Here is a 19,009-nt window from a genome sequence, read left to right on the forward strand (position 1 = left end):
CGCGCGCGTTTTGAAAACCAGTTGGTACACGCCGCGCCAGCTCCGCTGCTCGGCACGCCATTCATTTTTTTTTTCGCTTCTGCTGAACCTCGCGTGGCCTTCGCGTGAAATCGTTTTAAGTAGAAACGATTGCGATTGACCTTTACAAGACTGCGCCGAATCTGTCAGCTGCAATTTCATAAAGAAAACGAAAGACGACTTCTGAAATGATGGAATGTTTATTTTGCTCTATATAAATGCTCGTTCCGGGCTTCTTCTGCATTCATCCAAAGTTGCGGCACCAGGTAAGCAGCAGTCATTGCAGTACAATGCTCCACCGGATGCCATCAGCTGAAAGAAAGTAAATTACAAGCATGTATGATTTCCGTATATTGACCTAACAGGAGTATTGCGTGTAGAGGCGAAACGTGCGTAAGTGGCGAATGAGCGGCATTACAGATAAATTCACTTTTACGCACATTTCGCAGCAAACACTCTGCCGAAACAATGCCATAAAATCTGAACATCTGATTTTCAAGCACCCTCCTTTCCCGCGCATTATTTCCTGCACTTTAAGTGCACAAATACACGGGTGACTGCGCGTTTCCAAAACAACTTGGCCTCGGCCGACACGATGGTATGCCAAGTACACAAAGGTAGCTACAACACAGGCTAGGCCAGGCCATGTTACACGCTCGCAGAATGCCTTCTAATCGCACTCAAGTCAGACTCATGGGTGCAAAGCCTGTTTTCAGTCGCTCAGAATACATAAATGTCATGTTCTTGAGCTCCTCCGTGTTATCTTTTACGCGTCCTGCCGGCGCATGCAACACTCCCGTGTTATCACTCTCGGCAATCGCTCGTCGCGTTTTCGAGAAGCGTGAGTACCGCAATAGTGTATATGTTGTTGCAGGGCTATAAAATGCGTCACAAACTTGTCCCACTAGAATTCAGTACACGCAAAACTAACTGTGGCCGCGGCTTGCTTTTTTCACTAACAGCTTCACAACCCCAGGCGCGGCGAGCAAGCCTCAAGGTGTCCCAAAAAGTTACCAAATAATTTACAATACTTTTTTCGGGCCAGAGAATGCGTCACGAACTTCTACCAGTAAGATTCAGTACACGCGAAACTGCGGCACACAGCCGAGCTGCTTTTCGCTATCTGCGTCAATAAGCCGGGCGCGGCAACCGTGCTTCTAAACTACCCCAAATATAACGACGTTAGTTACAATAATGTTGGGGGCCACAGAATGCGCGAAAACTTGTCTGTCTCAGGCGCTACGACGTAGTGCATGCATGCAAACGCGCAAATGCGTCACACGGCCGAGCCGGTTTTCGCTTACTGCGTCAATAAGCCGGGCGCGGCAAGCGTACCCAAATACTACCGAAATAAGTTACAGTAATGTTGCGGCTCATAGAAAGCGTCGCAAACATCTCCCAGGACGAGGCAATAACTCAAATTAACTGCGCCAGGACGGCAGTGCTGTTTTTCGCTAACTGCGCCACTCGAACTAAACCTAAATGTGATTAAAATGCCCCGCACACTGTCAAACACTATTTCTCACCTTGCCGTAGTCCAGTAGTGCAGTGGTGCCGTGTGGAAATGCAGACGACACGCAAGAGAAGCATAGAGAAGGCCGGGAGCCCAATAAAATGGGCTATATGCAAAACAGACGGGTCGCCGAGCACGCAAGCTTCGCACGTACGACCGTCCTCGCTCACTCCTGCGGCTTGTCTGGCGCATGACTTAGGCACGCGCGTCTGGCGTGCCGCTAGCTTGTTGCTAGGCAACGCAACAAAAAGCTGCAAAGTATAAGTTCATTTACACGCAAGCCTTTTTCACTTTTAGTGGGAAGGAATAAAAAAAATGAAACGTTTGAAAAATGAAATGAAACGCCTAGTTCAGCATGCTTTTAACAATGAAGTAAGGGAAAGCGCTGGCTTGACCTCTCCTGGCAAGAGTCTGCGGCAGTTGCCACTCCAGAATTTTTCGTTCAAGAGAGCTCACAGGGCGGCACTGCTATTGGAGCCAAATAATACGCGCACAAGCTTACGTCTTATCGCTCATAACCACTGCAGTCACTCCGACATTCTTTTCAGTCTTCTGACAAATCCTTCGTCATTCTCCGACTAAGGAGAAAAATCAGAGCAGCCTCCGTGCGCCGCTTCGGTAGCAGCGAAAACTTCTTAGCTCACTATCTCTCATTCAAAGCCCTTACAGAGCACAAACGCGATGTTGAAGGTCACGTTTGGCAAGAACGGGTTTTTGTGAGTCGGAAAAAATTTACAACGTCAGCGCCGACCCTCATTTGCAAGAAAAATCGCATTCCGTGAACACCACCGTGTAAGCGTGATGTTCTGATACTTGCAATGACCGAAGTTGACGTAAAAAAAAAAAAAAGGTTCACTGAAGAGCGGCAGATGCCCGTTGGCTCCCGGGGCAGATACCCAGTGACACACACACAGCGGACGCATGATAAATACTGTAGGAGTCGAGGACGGACGTCGGGATGAAAAACTTGGGAAGTTTATTTTACATTATTTACAGTGCGACGTCAATGAACAGTCCTACAGTCATTACGGGCCGGCAGCAACTCGGACGCTGCGGCCCGCGGCAAGAAGTTCGAGAGAGGTGAATCACGGAATGCTCCAGGAATCCCCTTGCTGCTCCAGGTCTCTCTTTCAAGCCCTTCGACGTCTGGAAGACGCGCCGCTTGGTACCCCTGCGGTCTTGCCTTGCTGACTTGGGGCGACGGCGGACCAAGGCGGGCAGACTTGGTCTTTCCTCGCTGGTTTGCAACGCCTTGGCACAATGGGCGTATGGGGGCTACGCTGCCAGGCCTTCCCGGTACATCACAGCCGTCCTGCTTCGGGACCCACTTTCCTTGCAACAGTGCCGGGCTCTGCCCTCGCTTTCTGGAAGAGTCAAGCATTGAATAGCTCCACCGGCTGCGGGGCCCGCCAACTTGTTTGCACGTGTCGTGCCTCAGGAATGTGGCATCCGTGCTCCTGCATTCCTTACTTAGCAGTGGTGCGATTCGATGTGGTCTGGGGAACTCGAAGGGGGCTCAGAAAAAGGTCCCGTATCTAACAATACCCAATGGTATGTCATAAGAAGCCAACAAACACTGACACCAAGGACAACACAGGGGAAATTACTTGTGCCTAATAGATGAAATAAACAAACGATAAATTATTGGAGGTGAAAATGGATGAAAGAACAACTTGCCGCAGGTGGGGAACGATCCCACAACCTTCGTATTGCGCGTGCGATGCTCTACCAGTTCAGCTACTTCGGCGCCGTTTCCCCGTCCACTTTCTTGGCCATTTATGTTTCCTATAGTGGAAACATAAACCTTACATAAACCTTACACAACCTTGACCTGGGAGTGTTAGCCAGCGCCACCACTCACTCACCACTCACATACACGCATGCATACCTATCTCGTGCCAATACCATCTAGCGTATTGAGAAGGCTGACTCCTGTCTCGCGTCGCATGGCAACAATTGGCGTTTACATATGGCTTCGATTCTGCTGGATTGGAGAAGCTACAGAGAGATACGCTCATTACATACGATGAAATTACAAAACATCACTACATGGAAAGGAGGGAGTTTGCACCCCCTCACTATAGGCCAGGCAAAGCACGAGCAGTTACGCTTAGTCAATTACAAACACAGGGCTATTATTCACCTGCACAAATGAAGGAATGGTGTGACATTGCCGACATGAAGTATATATGCAAAGCATGCAAAAAGGAGATGTGCACGCTTGAGCGTATGCTCTGGGAGTGTGGGTCGCTCGGCCGTGGCATTTCCCGGAATCGGTTTTCAGGAATGATTAGATCCCACGATCATATCCCTCAAGTCCTGGTTGCCCAGTACGCCCATGATAGGGCTAGGAGGCTTGACGTCCCGGTCTCAACATGGGACTAGCCAGGCAAAGAGAGAGAGAGAGAGAGAGAGAGAGAGAGAGAGAGAGAGAGAGAGAGAGAGAGAGAGAGAGAGAGAGAGAGATAGAAAGAGGTTTCATGATACGAAATGCAGAGAGGTTGGCCTGAGGTATATTCCTCTAGCCAACTACTCGGCGTTGGGGGAAGGCGAAAAGGGAAAGAAAGAGGGAAGAAAGAGGCGCATGATGGGTGACGATGACGAGAGAAGGAGAATGTAAAACATATGGCAAGCAATTTGGCGTGCTCAAAGCCTACAGTGCAGGCCCGTACTTTAAAAAGAAAATCAGTAACGCCTGGATGGCCTAGAAATTCGATTGAGCGTCTGGCCAAGGGCCTAAAATAACGTCCTCCGACAACGGTGGGCTGTCGAGACGCGTAAGGTCATTGTTCAACTTTTGGCGCTCTTCCACCTACTTTCGACAGACACAAAGCCCATGACCTATAGTCTCATTCACATTGCACAACTCAGTTTGGAGACTCGGTGCGTCACATGAGGTGCACGTATCCGCGCGTAAACGCTACCCCCAGCCTTAGTCTGTGCAGAAGACTGGCACAGCTGCGTTGAATTTTTCGGTTGTAGCCTAAATTTCATGGTAGGGTCCAATCTGTGGAGTCGTCTGTGGCGATTATCCGGATTGTCCCTTTTCTTTTCTGTCGAATTTCGGATGACACTGGGGAGGAGGCAGTTGGTGTCTGCTCTTGAAAAAAGAATTGCAAGCAGTGACTCTGGTTCTTCGAATGCTTTCTTCGCTTCGGCATCGGCCAGTTCGTTGCCGTGTATACCACAGTGACTGGGAATCCACTGGACCGTCATGTGGTGGCCGTTTTCTTGCGCTAAAGCCAGGCAGGTGGCAACACCTTGTACAGGACCTGAATGAAGTTTTTTCCTCCTCCTCCTCCTCCTCCTCCTCCTCCTTTGAAAAGCGACAGGATCCGTGCCGGTCCCCATTAAACTTTCAATGCAGGAATGGAGAGCTCGAGTAATCGCCGTCCTTAGTACTCTAGCCGTCGCATAAGCAACAGGTTGTTTATAAAACCTACAGTGTGCCACTTTCCCCCATCCTTCTTTCGCGACAGCTGGGGCTTTGAAACGCCACGTGACACAGCAGCGCCTCCGCAGTATTGGCCCACGTTTCCTATAGTCCTTGTGGCATGCTAGCGCTCCGACACGCTGTGTGACGTCATAGCGCCTTCGGGCCCGAATGCAATGAAACGTGCTGGAACGTTTCTTCGTCGGAACACGATAAATCAGTCGTCGTCGATGGCGTCATGGTGGTCACCGTTATACTTCCCTTGCTGATGTCGCCACATACGCCATTACTCGCTCTACAAAAGCATGTCGATCCATCTTTCAACGCTTCGAAGAACGCCAAGCTACGTTGGACCAGCCTGCTAAACGCTTCACACAACATTCATTCCCACAGTGCGTTGGACCTGAACAATATTCATTCTGTAAAAGTCCGAATAAAGAACTGTTCACTTCAGTGGGACTCGTTGTCCCAGTTAGCGCAGGTTCCATTCTGCTGTAAATGCCACAACGTGTCAGAACATTGTCTCACGTGCCGTCTCCTTTTGTGCCACTCGTACCGAGACGATATACTGTAATTCGCCGTTCGGCGTGCCCTGTTTCGAAACGCGGCGTAGTTCTCGCGGAGGCTGCCTTGCGCAGCTCCAGGCCCGATCTTCAGGAGGCCATCCTGTAGTGGGCTGAGAGGATAAAGGAGGCCTACTTCAAGTAGTTCCTCCCCCCACCCTCTATTCCATTGCCCCCTTCCCTTTAAAGAGGGATAAAGTTTTTCATCATCATCATCATCATCATCATCATAATCATCATCATCATCGCGGCATGGTTTCTGACCGGAGCGATTAAATATACAGTTCCGACCTTGGGCGACAGTCGCGTGCCTAACCTGTGTTGTTGTCCCCCGTTTCCGTCCTTCGCAGCGATGCTCACGCTCAAGGTGGTGGTGGTCGGAAGCTGCGCCTGCGGGAAGACCACGCTGATACGGACTTTCCTGCGCGATGACGTCAGGGGCTCCGTGCCCGCGCCGACCGTCCAGGAAGTCTACGTCGGTCACATGCAGCACGACGGCAAGAAGGTGCGAAGTTCACGCTATTTCGGGGTGCTCTACACTGTAGAGAGAGAGAGAGAGACAGAGACAGAGAGAAAGAGAGAATGAAGGAAGGAAATGCAGGGAGGTTAATCAGACTGAGTCCAGTTTGCTACCTTACACATGGGGAGGCGGATGGGATAGACATGCAGCAGGACGGCAAGAAGGTGCGAAGTTCACGCTATTTCGGGGGCCTCTACACGGTAGAGAGAGGGGGAGAGAGAGGGAGAGAGAGAGGGAATGAATGAAGGAAAGGCAGGGAGGTTAACCAGACTGAGTCCAGTTTGCTACCCTACACATGAGGAGGGGGATGGGATAGTGAAAGAGTGACAGAGAGAGAAAACATAGAAATAATTGGTAAACGTCAAAGTAAAGAAAGGCGTACATCGGTCTGTAACTCACGCTCTTGCACCCACAAAGGGTGATAAGAATTGAGTTATAAACCAATTTACACCCGCATTTACTTTCAAGGCTGCGAAATTAATACTTCACTCTGGGCGTCTCGTATTAAGAAATTTACCAGGCCCGGACCAGGCGCCAAAATTTTAAGTGGAAGGAGGTCAAGGAGTCAAGACACAAGGATATATAGTCAGGTGTAATGATGCAAATGGGCACGAAGTTCGAAAATACAGAATACGTTCAGGCCAGCACACGGCGAATATATACTCTGCGGCGCGACGGTCGGCTAAGCGAGAATCGAATTGCAGCGTCGAATGTTGGATGTTCTGTGAACTTGTATTCGCTTTCCTTCCTGTGTGGTTGTGCGGTGAGAGCACATACTTTTTTTTTACCCGAGAAGCGCAGCTTCTAGCGATCTGAATAGACATTCGCGTTCTAAACCCTTTCTGCACTTTTCCTGTGCGATTCCTTCCGGGCGCGCTCGCTATAGTCGGTCACGCTAAACTGCGAGCCTGTTGGAACTCTCATTTCGGTGACGTTGACGATTTAGAATTTGCCATCCCTTTGAAACGAGGTGGCGTGCCAGTAGTTTGCCTGCTTGATATAATTAGGTTTTACTATACGTATCGCAGTCTAGAATTTTGCCTATCTCAACTTTCTATTCTCTAGCTTCGTTAAAACCTCTGCGTCTATATTGTACAGTTGCCGACTGTCATAGAATGTAATGACAATGCTGTCGAGTAAGCCGTGGTGATTTTGACGTCACCGCTTTCGTCACGCCGGGTTTGGTAATGGCAATTTCGACCATATAGCAGCATGACGTCGAAAAGCATAGTGCACAGTCCTCTTCATATGTAGATGGCGTTGTATGTCCTTGGAAGAGTACATGGCATGGGGAGAGCAATGGAGCAGGAGAGGAGCATGAGTGGGAAATGACGTAGAAAGGCACGTGACAGAAGGGGCGGCGGCAGTTGATAACAATAGCATTAATAATCGCACGTACATGATGGCGGTAGAAAGCAGCAAAGGCTGCCGGTTTTAGCGAATCGTATGGCGCCAAATTGTTGTCGCATTACACCTGCTGACGTGTAGCATTATTATCTGAGCGCATTTTTATATCGAGGCTCTTTCGACGTTTGGATTTCGGTAAACACGTGTACCCGTTTGGTTCCGACAATGGCATTACTAGCATTACTGTTTGTAACGTTACTTGTTAATTAATAATTCATTACATACAAATTACTTACTACTGTAGCTTAGAAGAACTTCTTGTCGGGCGAGTTGGTGCATATTAGAAAACAGTTTTATAACTGCACAAATAAACAACCACAGAGAGAGAGAGAGAGAGAGAGAGAGAGAGAGAGAGAGAGAGAGAGCGCACACAAGGACAGCGCAGTCCTTGAACAGTCGCAGTCTCAAATGCTCTGACACAAGGGTTGCACCTGTCCTTGTGTGCGTTCTCTCTGCGGTCGTTTGCTTGCGCAGTTACAAAACTGCTTGCTAATTACTGGTAGCGTGTCTTGTGCTGCACATATGTCAGCCGAATCGCGCCCTCCACAGACGTGTCGTCGCCGACTGCTGCGCAGGTCCGGCTGGTCATCTGGGACACGGGCGACTCGGACCTGCTGTGCGACCCGCACCGGGCCTCTTGCTACGCCGAAGCCGACGTGGTGCTCGTCTGCTTCTCGGTGCGCGACATATTCTCCGGCAGCGAGGTGCCGACCCGCTGGGCGACCGAAGTGCGACACTTCAACCCGAACGTGCCCGTGCTGCTGGTCGCCACGCAAATGGTGGGCGTGACGTCATTGTCCCCGCGAACGCGCTCAGTGGGGAATGGCCGCGGAGCCGATGCTCTCGCCTCGTTGGCACATATGGAACCAGCGCTAGCTTTTGCGCTATGTATCCCAGTCTGTATGTATCCCACCAACACGCCCAAAGTTCTTCCCTGCTAAAGTGAACTAGGTCCAACGCGGGAGAATACGCCGTTCGCGTGTATTCGCGGGCTTCTTCGACACTCGGAAAAACACTTTTATATAACGCGTATTGAGCAACTGAAAGCTGTATGGGGTGTTTTTCACGTCACTCTATACAATTTTCTCACCGACACTTTCCGTCTAATTATAATGTTTGAGAAGTTGATAAATTAAGATTAGGTATCTAATTAGTCGGAATGAAAAAGGAATAGTTTGGGTATCTCCTAGTGGACGGCAAACAAAATTACTTTTGTTCTGTCCACCTACGTGGCATTTGCATATGTTTAATCTCTGAGTAACGTTAGCTGGGACACCCTGTATATGTTCACGGGGTCTCGTTGAGACCTGCAACTTTCGCGAAGCCTAGAATCGTCTTTGTCGCGCCCAGTGCTCGAACCCATTGCTTCTTCACAGGCCTAGAATGTGCAGCAGCACGAGGCCTGAATGTTCACGCAAATGTAGCCCGGGTTTTGGAGATTTCTGTCCGAAGAATAGCCGCTGTAGGCGCAATGAACACGAGCATTGCACGTATGCGACAAATTAGGGAGTCTGTCTGCTGAATTTTGTGTCTGAACGAAACCACAAACGTCACTTGACAGGAACGTTCCAAGAAAACCTACCTAAACGTTTCTAATTACTGTATTAGTCAGAAAACACGTGTTGCTGCATGCAGAATCACTTGACTGACCGAGCCTTCCCTATCACGGCAACGGCGGTTAGCTGATGTTGTTGTTGATAACGGTCACGCGACTTCACTTACTGCTTGATAACACTCACTGCAGGAGGCACAGTCCCGGCGATAGCGGTTTTATCATATCTGCGATATTAGCCTGCCAGACGGCTTGGTATGCTGCCCCGGATGTTGGGTGATAAGTTATGTTTAACTTGGAAGCTTACTTCGAGACGTCGGTGATACATACGGGAAAATATTTGGGGATACATTCTTTCCTTTCGAATCTACACTTGACCCCGAGACTTTCCTCTGTTTTTGATGAAATTGTTGTCAGTCGCGCACATCTTTCTTTCACTGTATCTTGTTTTCACTTAGCGCCGTTCGGAATTAACAGCCTACATAACCTGGTGTCTGAGCAACGATTTCTGATGACGAAATGCTGTTTTCTACAGTAAGATATTATACAAAAGCTTGTCGCAAAGAAGCATTTCGTATTTTTGCCCTTGTTACGTTGTAGATCTTCTCTGGAACTGCGCCTATATTGGCTGGATTATAGACCATCTTGAGAGACGGAACATCCACGGGAAGGTGACCTCATGCCTGGCAGGCTGAGCAGAGAAGCGCTGGCATTGCTATACAGTATCCGAAATCCTGTCCGTTAAGACACACGGACTTTGCACTGAAGCCGTCGGGAATCTCGCGGTGCATCGTCACGTTGCCCGCAGCTCTGGCACTGAAAACTTGAACGGCTACAGAAGAACTTCAGTCTGGCCTAGTTGGCGTTTACTGCATATCACATGACCGCAAGTAAAGACAGGGACAGTGGTGACACGGGGACAGGAATGAAGTGTGATACGTAGCAAGAAGTATAGAGGTAACTTGGGCTTCGTCCCGGCTTGTCGCAGTCGTTCATAATTTTTCGGTGTCCAAAAGTCGGCGCAACGTAACCACGAACGTGCACCAACAAGCGGCAGTTAGTTCGTCGCTCCTCTAAATCATGCGGGGCTTTAAATCGGGCGCTTCTCCCTTGTCTTTTTCTGTGACGTCACACCGCAGGACCTTCGCGAGGACCCCGTGACCGTTCAGGAGCTGGCGCAGATCAAGTGCCGGCCCTCTAGCGTCGCCGAGGGTCTACAGCTGGCCCAAAAGATCCAGGCGGCGCACTACGTCGAGTGCTCGGCGTTAGACCTTGCCAGCGTGCGCAAGGTCTTCGAGAGCGTGTTACACACCTGCCTCAGGGTACGCTTCGCTCGCTTATTACTGCATTCAATGCTATAGCAACAATGTAGGCGGGCTCAAGCCACTTTCGGAGCTATTCAACAGGAAACTCCAGGTCTGCTGAGCGTACGGAAGCGGGTTACAGTGTGCACGATGCTATTACATGCTATTACATTAAATACGAGGCATTCGCCGGCTTTCTGCGTTCTTGTTGACGCATAGTAAGGCTTGAGCCACTTTTGGAGCTATCCAACAGAAAACTCCAGGTCTGCTGAGCGGGCGCAAGCGCGTTAAAGTGTGCGCGATGCTATTAAATGCTATTGCATTAAGTACGAGGCGTTCGCCGACCTTCTTTGTTCTTGTAGGACGCATAATAAAGCGCGCTGATGTCGGAGACACTGCAGTCGAAGACGTTAGCGGGTCGATATTGACTTCAGTGCACCATAAAGGTCCTCGTAAGTGTTCTAATGCTGTTTGCAAATCGGGGCCGATCCTGGAGGCAAGGTGTAATCAAAAACGTGGGTGGTGAGATCGTGGTAATGATATCGTATTAGGCGTACACTCATTAAAGTATCATGAAGAACTCTTCTTCTTTTTCTTCCTTTTTGGTTAAAGCATTGTAGGGGAGTGTATACATGTATTTTTTTTACAAAAATCTTCAAATTCTGTGCATGGTACGAGTAAATGAGCTACTTAATAATAGTCTACTACACATTTCACGTCTCTACACCAAGCCCTTTAATTTCAAAAAGTGGGACGTATTTTTGCCACTGACACTAAACGGTACTTCAAAAAGTTGGACGCAAATGTCCCATTAGTGTCGTGATGCGAAATTAATTCTGCGTACCTCCCTCGCGAACCGGAACTTTCGAAATTTGTTGTGTGGTATTAGTAAATGAGGTGCTTAGAAGAAGCAGTTTGCAACTAATTTCTCTTCTGTACAACAAACCGTGCACTTTAATACAAAAAAGGGACTTATTTGTTCCATTGACACTACGTGACTTCCTTTTCGAGAAGCGTGACTCATTTGCCCGGCTGACCATCGAGGGTATCAGTGAAAAGAAAAAAAATCATATATTTGTCTTTTTCCTGCATAAAGCGGGTCAAAGCTTGACGAACAAACAGACACGACGGAGGCGATACACAAAAAAAGTTAGTACGCGCTTTTCCCCAGAGCATCGAACACATACGGCATCAGCGCTTTTTTCAAGTGAAGTCAAGTTTATTGCACCCGTCATGTTCGAGTTGCATGGTAATAGTATTACAGCAAGAGGTCCCAGAGTTTTGAAAAGAACTCTGGGCCACGAGGCCACGATTTCGCTCACAGCTGCGCAAGGTGGCAGAATTCTTGGAGGGGGGGGGGGGGGGGATTCCGAAACGTTTGCATGTCGTGCGTTTGTGTGGACGTTAGACAGCCCGCGTTGATAAAACATTGAGTAACTGGGAGCCCTCGCTATGATGTCCATCATATAGCACCGCCGGTGTCGCTTTTGGTCGTCGAAACCCCCCCATCGCTCAGCGAACGCAAGAGCAAAAACTGCAACAAGGACGCGAATGAGCGTAATTATCGAACCTTAGAATGTGGTGAAATATAACGGCATTCAGCTGATGCATTTGTTGGTATCCCCTGCAACAATATAAGAGAGGCATACAGACAGACAGGCAAATAACTTTATTGATGGTCCTGAGGAACCGCGTTAGGCTACCTCCCTTTTGCGATGCTCAATTTGGATTCAAATGCCCGTTGTGCCTAAACACGCAATCTGCACGTGGGACTTCTCAGTGACATTAGATTTTGGACGGGAAAAGCTACATTCTTTATATTATACGACGTCATGCTCGATTTCACAGGTCACGACTCACTGTTTGAAAACGGAACTCGGTGCTCCCTCTGACATTGCTCTCGAAAGAACATATCTTTATAGGTTTTTTTCATCCTTTCTACATGTAAGGCTTCTTGTCAGTTTATGGTGTACTCACACTACGATAAAGGAAAAAAAAAAGCCATTTGGTTGTTTACTCTGCGTTCTTCACAGCACTATCGCCTTTCGTTGCCCTTGTGTCACTTGAGACTTGCAACGTAGCGCGAAGTGAACTTTCTTTGAAGCTTTGCGTGCAGGCACTGATCGTAAGGCTATGAGGGAACGAAAACGCAATAGGCTGCAGATGACTAGACGAAAATCAGGGTTATAATATAGTCTTGGGGGCTTGTTGTAGTTTGTGTTGCTTGTGTAGGCATTAATTGAAATCGAAAGAGTAATACGGGGTATTTAGAAAGGCACACGTAAGAGAAAGGTAGTAGATCAGTGCGACTGGTAAGGATGCTTTAAAAATTCCGTCTTTGTTAATTTCGCACTGAGCGGTCGACTTACGCAAGAGAAACGGAAGGTCAAAGTTTTATACTTTTTTAATTTGGTGGCGAATCCTCAGCGATGGTGCGTCAGTGTGACGTCACTGATTTGGAAATTCCTTTTTTTTTGTACTCGAGCCGTTGTGGCCCACTAAAAGTTCTTGCAAACCCGCCGTGGCTGCTTAGTGGCTATGGTGCTGAGTTGCTAAGCACGAGGTCGCGGGATAGAATCCCGGCCACGGCGTCCGCATTTCGGTGCAGGCGAAATTCCAAAACGCCCGTGTCCTTCGATTTAGGTGCACGTTAAGGAACCCCAGGTGGTCCAAATTTCTGGAGTCACCGACTACGGCGTACCTCATAATCAGATCGTGGTTTTGGCGCCGAAAACCCCGTATATAAATTATTGTTAAGTTCAATTGTAACGTGTTAAATGCAGTCTTGGGCTATTTTAGAGTACAGTGTAGTCCATCTTTGCCGATAAAAAAAATTTATAGGCCATTGCAGACACCGCCAAAACCTGTGACGTCACGGCGATCTGGTGCGGGAACTTTACGGTGACGTCGCCACCAGTCCTTTGTATTTGCGGTTTTTCTTGCTTACCAATTCACTTCTCACAGTAAGAGTGGGCTTTTTGGTATTGTAGAAGGGTAATTTTTTTCTCTTTAGTATTAATTGATGCACTGTTCTGTTGAGTATGATCGCGTTGAAGTACCGAGGAGGCACTTACCTTAGTCTTGACATCTGTATCATGACGAAATTAGGATTATTTTTTAATTTAATATTTTAATAATTGGGCACATCGTAAAGAATGATTGGCATCATGTCGAGGTAAAAATTGTAAAAAAAAAGTAACATTTCACTGGCTGAACAGTAATAGCGCACTGCAGTGCCAGTTCGACTGTCACAGACAACACGTCAACAACCCTCTGTACCTTCTATACAGTGCTGCTAATATCTTGTCAATGTATGCGTGTTTCTTTTTTTTCTTTGCAGACGACGCAAAGTCGACAGAAGAAGTCAAGGTGGAAGTGCTGCTGCTGACGTCATCATGCGCGGAACAATTCCTCTGTATCTAGTCACACGACACGCTGGGCCAAAGAATCGAACGGTGTCATTTGGCTGCAGGCAGGCTTTCAGCTACATTCCAATTGACGTTCATTTATGCACGACCTGCCGCTGCACTCCTTGCTGCAGCCTGTGTGGGGAGACGTCTACTGTTGCGAACTATATGTGCCTTTATTTTGCAGGTGACCTGATATTTTTAGAGGAGATATTTTCAACACATCTTTGCCAGGAAAGTCTATTTATAGCCTATACATAGCACGTTATGTTGCGGCATGTTCTGCTTGCGAGAGTCGCCAAACGATATCCGCAGGGTACAAAGATAGCGTTGTTTATCGTTTGTTGTTGTTAACGACCGAAAGTGTGATATGCGAGCCGTATGTGTTGTGTCAGTCGCGAGGTTGACGTCAGGTTCTCGCAAATGATTGAGACTTTAGCGAGAGAGAGAAGCTCTTAAAAGTAAGGGATGTGATATGCGGTTTAGGTATTTTGGGACCAATTACGTGAGCTGACGAAGAGTTTGTTGACAAGACGCTTGCACGTTGATGTTTTTAAATGAGTGTTGTTCATAAAGATGTATTTATGCCCAAACCACACGCTGTGTTGAAGCTTCTTGACTGTGTTATCGCCATGAACTTGTGATGTTCAACTCAAGCAAACATATCCCAGGTGGCGATGTTAGCGATTTGTTAGAAGAATATTTTCGACGATCACGAGATGTTTTGAGCATTTTCGCTAGTGTCACTGTATTTCAAGCATCGCTGGTGAGCTCTCAACGCGACGTCATTGTCACGCATGGTTAAGTATAATATGCTAACGAAGCGAGCTCAGTACATGAAATGTTTGCAAGGGTTGTAATAAATGGCTATTTCGCCGTAAAGCGAATGGGTTGCCCTCAGAATGCGGCTGGCTTGAAAGCATTATTTCTCTCCGAGTGGTTTCAGTTTGCGCGATGAAAAAACGTTACAATGCTTGATGCTGTGCCACCGGCAAGAAACATGCACATGATCCCACTTCGAGGTGGGCGAAATTTCTGACGCGCGTAATATCGAATATTCCGATGCTATGAAATGTAGTACATGGGATGCGATGTTTCCTTATAAAAGTAGGCAGCTCTAACGGGCAAGGCGAAGCCGTTGAGTGGAGAGCGCTAAATTCCCAGAAGATACTACAAAGCAAGTTCTCATCTCCATGTTGCAAAAAAAAAGACTTCACCCCCCCCCCCCCCTCTCCGATATGTTGCTAGAGAGCTAGCTCTCTAGGCAACATATTGAAGAGGGGGACGGGACGGCCGCAGTCAGCTGACTGGGGCCGTCTGCAATACGCAATATCTCGCTAATACGCAATGCGTTTATTTTGGTCCACGGTAATGCAAACTAGCAGTACAGCATTGACGATATGAAACATGTCAAAACACAGTTTATTGTTTGCTACTAAAGTAAAATAATCTGATATATACATTTGATAAGTGTGTGTCGTAGAAACAGTGAAAACATTATTGCGCCAAACAGCTAGGTAAAAATTGGCGAAAGCAACATACTCATATTCAAAATTGGGTGCAAAGTCTGCATACTTCCTTCACACATGAGCGAGGTCCGCACACTTCTAGAAGTACTAGACTTCGCAATGCTGGCGTCATGTACAAATTTTATGTTCCTGCGACCATCTCCAAACATGTGCTCAGATCACCTTACCAATTCGTTCTCCGATCCGAAGTTCTTAACCTCAGAACATACGGTCTTCAGAGAAAAAACTGTCAGACTGTTGTGCACGGTCCGTGTAATGTTTTAAAATAGCGCATGGAATGCATCATCGCTTTAGCATGCATGTGTTGTGGATGTGCGCTCAAATTGACAGCCTGTCTTCTCTATTAAGAATGCGTTATCGATGCCCTTAACAGACATGGACAACAGACTGGAAGGACCAAACATGCGTATAGGGCATAATACTTCAACTCTATTGATCCACATCTGTTATCCCGCTGTCACAGGGGCCCTCTCGATCCCGATCTGGCTTGATCGCGATCGATAGTGTCCGATTGGTAGTGCTGAACTTCGTTGCGATGGTTTTTTGTAAATGGCCGCCCATCGGTTGCGCATGCGCAAGAGTCGCGTGAGTCTGTTTTCTGTAAAGCTCTCGCGGCATGATCGATTGCGTAGTCGATGACGTACTCGCAGAGGAGGTGCGCGATTTTCGCCCGGGACGTGCGAATGGTATCCTGCGTGGAGGTCGCAGTCTCAGGTGCAGGAGCGGCAGAAGAGCTTGATGAAGAAGTTCGACTTCCTTGGCTGAAAACGAGAGCGTTGAATAGAAAGTAGTGCGTAAGGCAAAATGCTATCAAACGACCAAATAGTTATAAAACAGTACACAGATCTTGTACACAAAGCAGTACATACAAAAAATAGCCACCTTCTGGCGTTTAGGTTACTTCCAACAACAAGCATTATTAACATAGCGTGCGTTTCCTTTAGTAGGTAGTTGTAGCTTCTCCGCAAACTTCCTGAGGATTACCGGAGCCGTAGACTGCAGTAGCAAAGCTGGTAGCGACCCATTGTAACGCTTTGTCCAGCTACAATGCGTATGCAAATTTTTCTTGTCGCGTGGGTGTTCTCGTCGAAAAAGAATCGTAAAAAAGACCGCACGTTGACTATCATGTCGCTATCAGCGCTTTACGCCAGCAGGTAAGTAGGATGTGGTAGCTCACTGCAGTATTGGCTGCAGTGAGTATTGCAGTATTGCAGTACTCACTGCAGTATTGAGTATTGCAGTATTGCAGTATTGCAGTATGAAGCAGTATGCACAGGCCTTGTGATATCTAGATGGCGTTGGGTTACTCGGGAGCATCGCTATTAGATTCTGTAGCAGTCGGGCCAGGTATACCCTGACGTCATGGATCGGAGTGCATGTGACCTGTGCTATTTAGATGAGGGTGGAGAAGCGTAGAGTGTTAAATAAGCAAGGTTCACGCAAAAGTGATGACTAATACTGTTGGGTGACAAGATATGCCACGCAGGCTGTAAAAAAATAGACCTTGCAGAATATTTGGGTCTCTATAATCTGGAGTACAGAAAAGATACGCAGGCCGACCGGAAGTACATGAACAGCAAACGTTTTTGTCGTTTTATAATCGCGCTACGCTACTTTGCCGCGATGTTATAAAGCTCAAAAACCACACTATAATATTTTAATAATCGTACGCTACGTACAGTCGACCAAAAAAGTTTACGGACCAAGAGATCTGACAAAAAGCTGAATATATCCTCAGTCTCAAAACACAGCCTGTTATTCCCGTTTCCAGCCTTTTGTGGCATATGCGAACAACATTCTGACGCCAAATTTTACTGGCTGCTTTTAAAGGCTGCTCGTATATTTTGAATTTTCTGAGATGCCGTGGTCCGTAAACTTTTTTGGTCGACTGTACACCAATAAGTACTGCAGAAAGGCGATTTCTTGACTTTGCCAGAACAATGCTTTCGCACTCGAAAAAAAAAAAAGAAAATCATTTAACGTAGGCCTTCCCGAAAACACATAAGGTGTGTAGCGGTTTTATTGCGATATAAATTATAGACACGTCAGACGCGTTCACGCCATCGGCACCGCCGTTGTAACCGCCGTGCTGTCACACGACTACAACAGCGCATGCGCGGCCCGTGCGGCCGATCGCATACGCGGCCCGCGCGCCTTCTGTCGCAGGTCACGTGAGTTGCTTTGGTAGAAGGCTGGTGGGAGATTGTGGTTGGTACACGGCTTATTGCGAAAAAAGAGCTCGCTTCGTTGTGTTCGCGTTCCTTGCACTTTGTGTCTGCCGTTGTTTCACAATAAGGCTCGTGGCTTGATGCGCGCTGACGTATACTGCGCACCGTCGTACTGCTCGTCCAGTGCTGGAGGAGGTCACGTGAGTGTCCGCCATTGTTTCGCACTAAGGCTGGTGGCTTGATGCGCGCTGTCGTGTAATGCGCACCGTCGTACTGCTCGTCCAGTGCTGGAGGAGGTCACGTGATTGGCCGAGGTTCGGAGGCGCAGCGCAGTTGCCATGGTGAAGCGGAAATGTAGAACAATCGATTTGGTGTGCGCATGCGCGTCCCGCTGCCGACGCTCGATCGTCATGACGTAGCGTTGTGAGCGCGATGTAGTGCATACACGACCATGACTCGTAAGTTTGAGATCTGATTATAAAGCGTCAGTGCTCAAAAACGTCAGTGCGAAAACTATACGCCGGGTCGAAAGAAGACGCGTAGGACAACGCGCTGAACTATGGACACAGGTTTTTGTTTGAGGCTACGAGGATTGGAATCGCACCGCGCTTATTGCTAAAGGTTAGCCCCTGCAAGGTATACTCTCTCTCCAACCTCTGTATAAGCGTGACTGATGGCTTCACGACGCATTGTCTCGCCTGCCTTCTGAATGTGGTATTGCCTCCGATATCTCACGTGCCGCATTATCTCTGTGTTCAGGTACTAGATAGTTATCAGTTAGGGTACCCAAGCGTTTGGGAGGTACACATACGGTCGGACGAGCAAAAAGAACGCACGGCGAGCACAAAGGAGCGCGAAGGGTTGCACAATGAAGTTCGCGTCCCCACACTCTTGGGTGCGGCTTGGGTACAGTATCCTGACAACATTCTATTGCCTTGGTGTCCGGAAGACGCGAAACGCAACCGAATTCGTTAGAATGCAAGGAGAAATCAGGCGACTCTTCAAGGAAGCTCAGTGTTTCCTCAGACGGTTGTTCAGTGTGGTCGATGTAGCATGTTCCGCAACAGAGGGGAATGTCATAAACACCTGATTACACCGGGCACTTTGGTCACGATGCTTTATGCTTTCGCCTGTCTTTCGCGTCGAAGCATCAAGCATGGATTATAAACACGCCTAGCATACAGGTCTCAGAAAGCGCTAGGCATATAATAAACAGGCATACATTGGGGTAATAGGGAGCCGCGAAATAGTGCTACAAGCGCTACTGCCTCCGTGGACGCATCCGGTACGTGTTGCGGGATTCCGTAAAGTTCATTGCGTGTTGCGTTTACGAGGCTAAAGCCCTTTCTTCCATGAATTGGGTGTGTCAACAGCCTCGCAGCAGCGGGACGTTGCTTAGTGTCCGTTATCACATGGAGTCGCGGTCGTAAACGCGAGCACCGTGGTTTTACTAAACAATGGACGAGCAGTTATCAGTTGTTCCTGGCGCTCCGTTGGGGGGGGGGGAGTAGGGGGGGGGCAGACGTGTACAGCACTGAACGATGACCTTGCGCGTAGCCGCGATAACACCCCAGTTACGCTGATACCGAGGCGCC

General features: G+C 48.1%; 2 protein-coding genes across 7 annotated transcripts in view; one reads left to right on the forward strand and one right to left on the reverse strand.

The window, feature by feature from the left end:
• The window catches only part of LOC135896486 (ras-like GTP-binding protein rhoA), an 89,466-nt gene extending 75,153 nt beyond the window's left edge, over positions 1-14,313 (forward strand). For all 5 annotated transcript variants that reach the window (XM_065424886.1, XM_070540178.1, XM_070540179.1 and 2 more), the window contains 4 exons: positions 5,878-6,032; positions 8,030-8,233; positions 10,146-10,328; positions 13,651-14,313. In XM_065424886.1, the coding sequence (XP_065280958.1) occupies positions 5,878-6,032; positions 8,030-8,233; positions 10,146-10,328; positions 13,651-13,698 (590 nt within the window). In that variant the 3' untranslated portion in view covers positions 13,699-14,313. The remainder of the gene's footprint in view (positions 1-5,877; positions 6,033-8,029; positions 8,234-10,145; positions 10,329-13,650) is intronic.
• Positions 14,314-15,118: 805 nt separating this feature from the next.
• Positions 15,119-19,009, reverse strand: part of LOC135896510 (ras-like GTP-binding protein Rho1) — a 34,913-nt gene continuing 31,022 nt past the window's right edge. For both annotated transcript variants that reach the window (XM_065424939.1, XM_065424937.1), the window contains exon 5: positions 15,119-16,007. In XM_065424939.1, the coding sequence (XP_065281011.1) occupies positions 15,957-16,007 (51 nt within the window). In that variant the 3' untranslated portion in view covers positions 15,119-15,956. The remainder of the gene's footprint in view (positions 16,008-19,009) is intronic.

The sequence above is a fragment of the Dermacentor albipictus genome, chromosome 6 (assembly GCF_038994185.2).
Source record: "Dermacentor albipictus isolate Rhodes 1998 colony chromosome 6, USDA_Dalb.pri_finalv2, whole genome shotgun sequence".
In the NCBI taxonomy this organism is placed as follows: Eukaryota; Metazoa; Arthropoda; class Arachnida; order Ixodida; family Ixodidae; genus Dermacentor; species Dermacentor albipictus.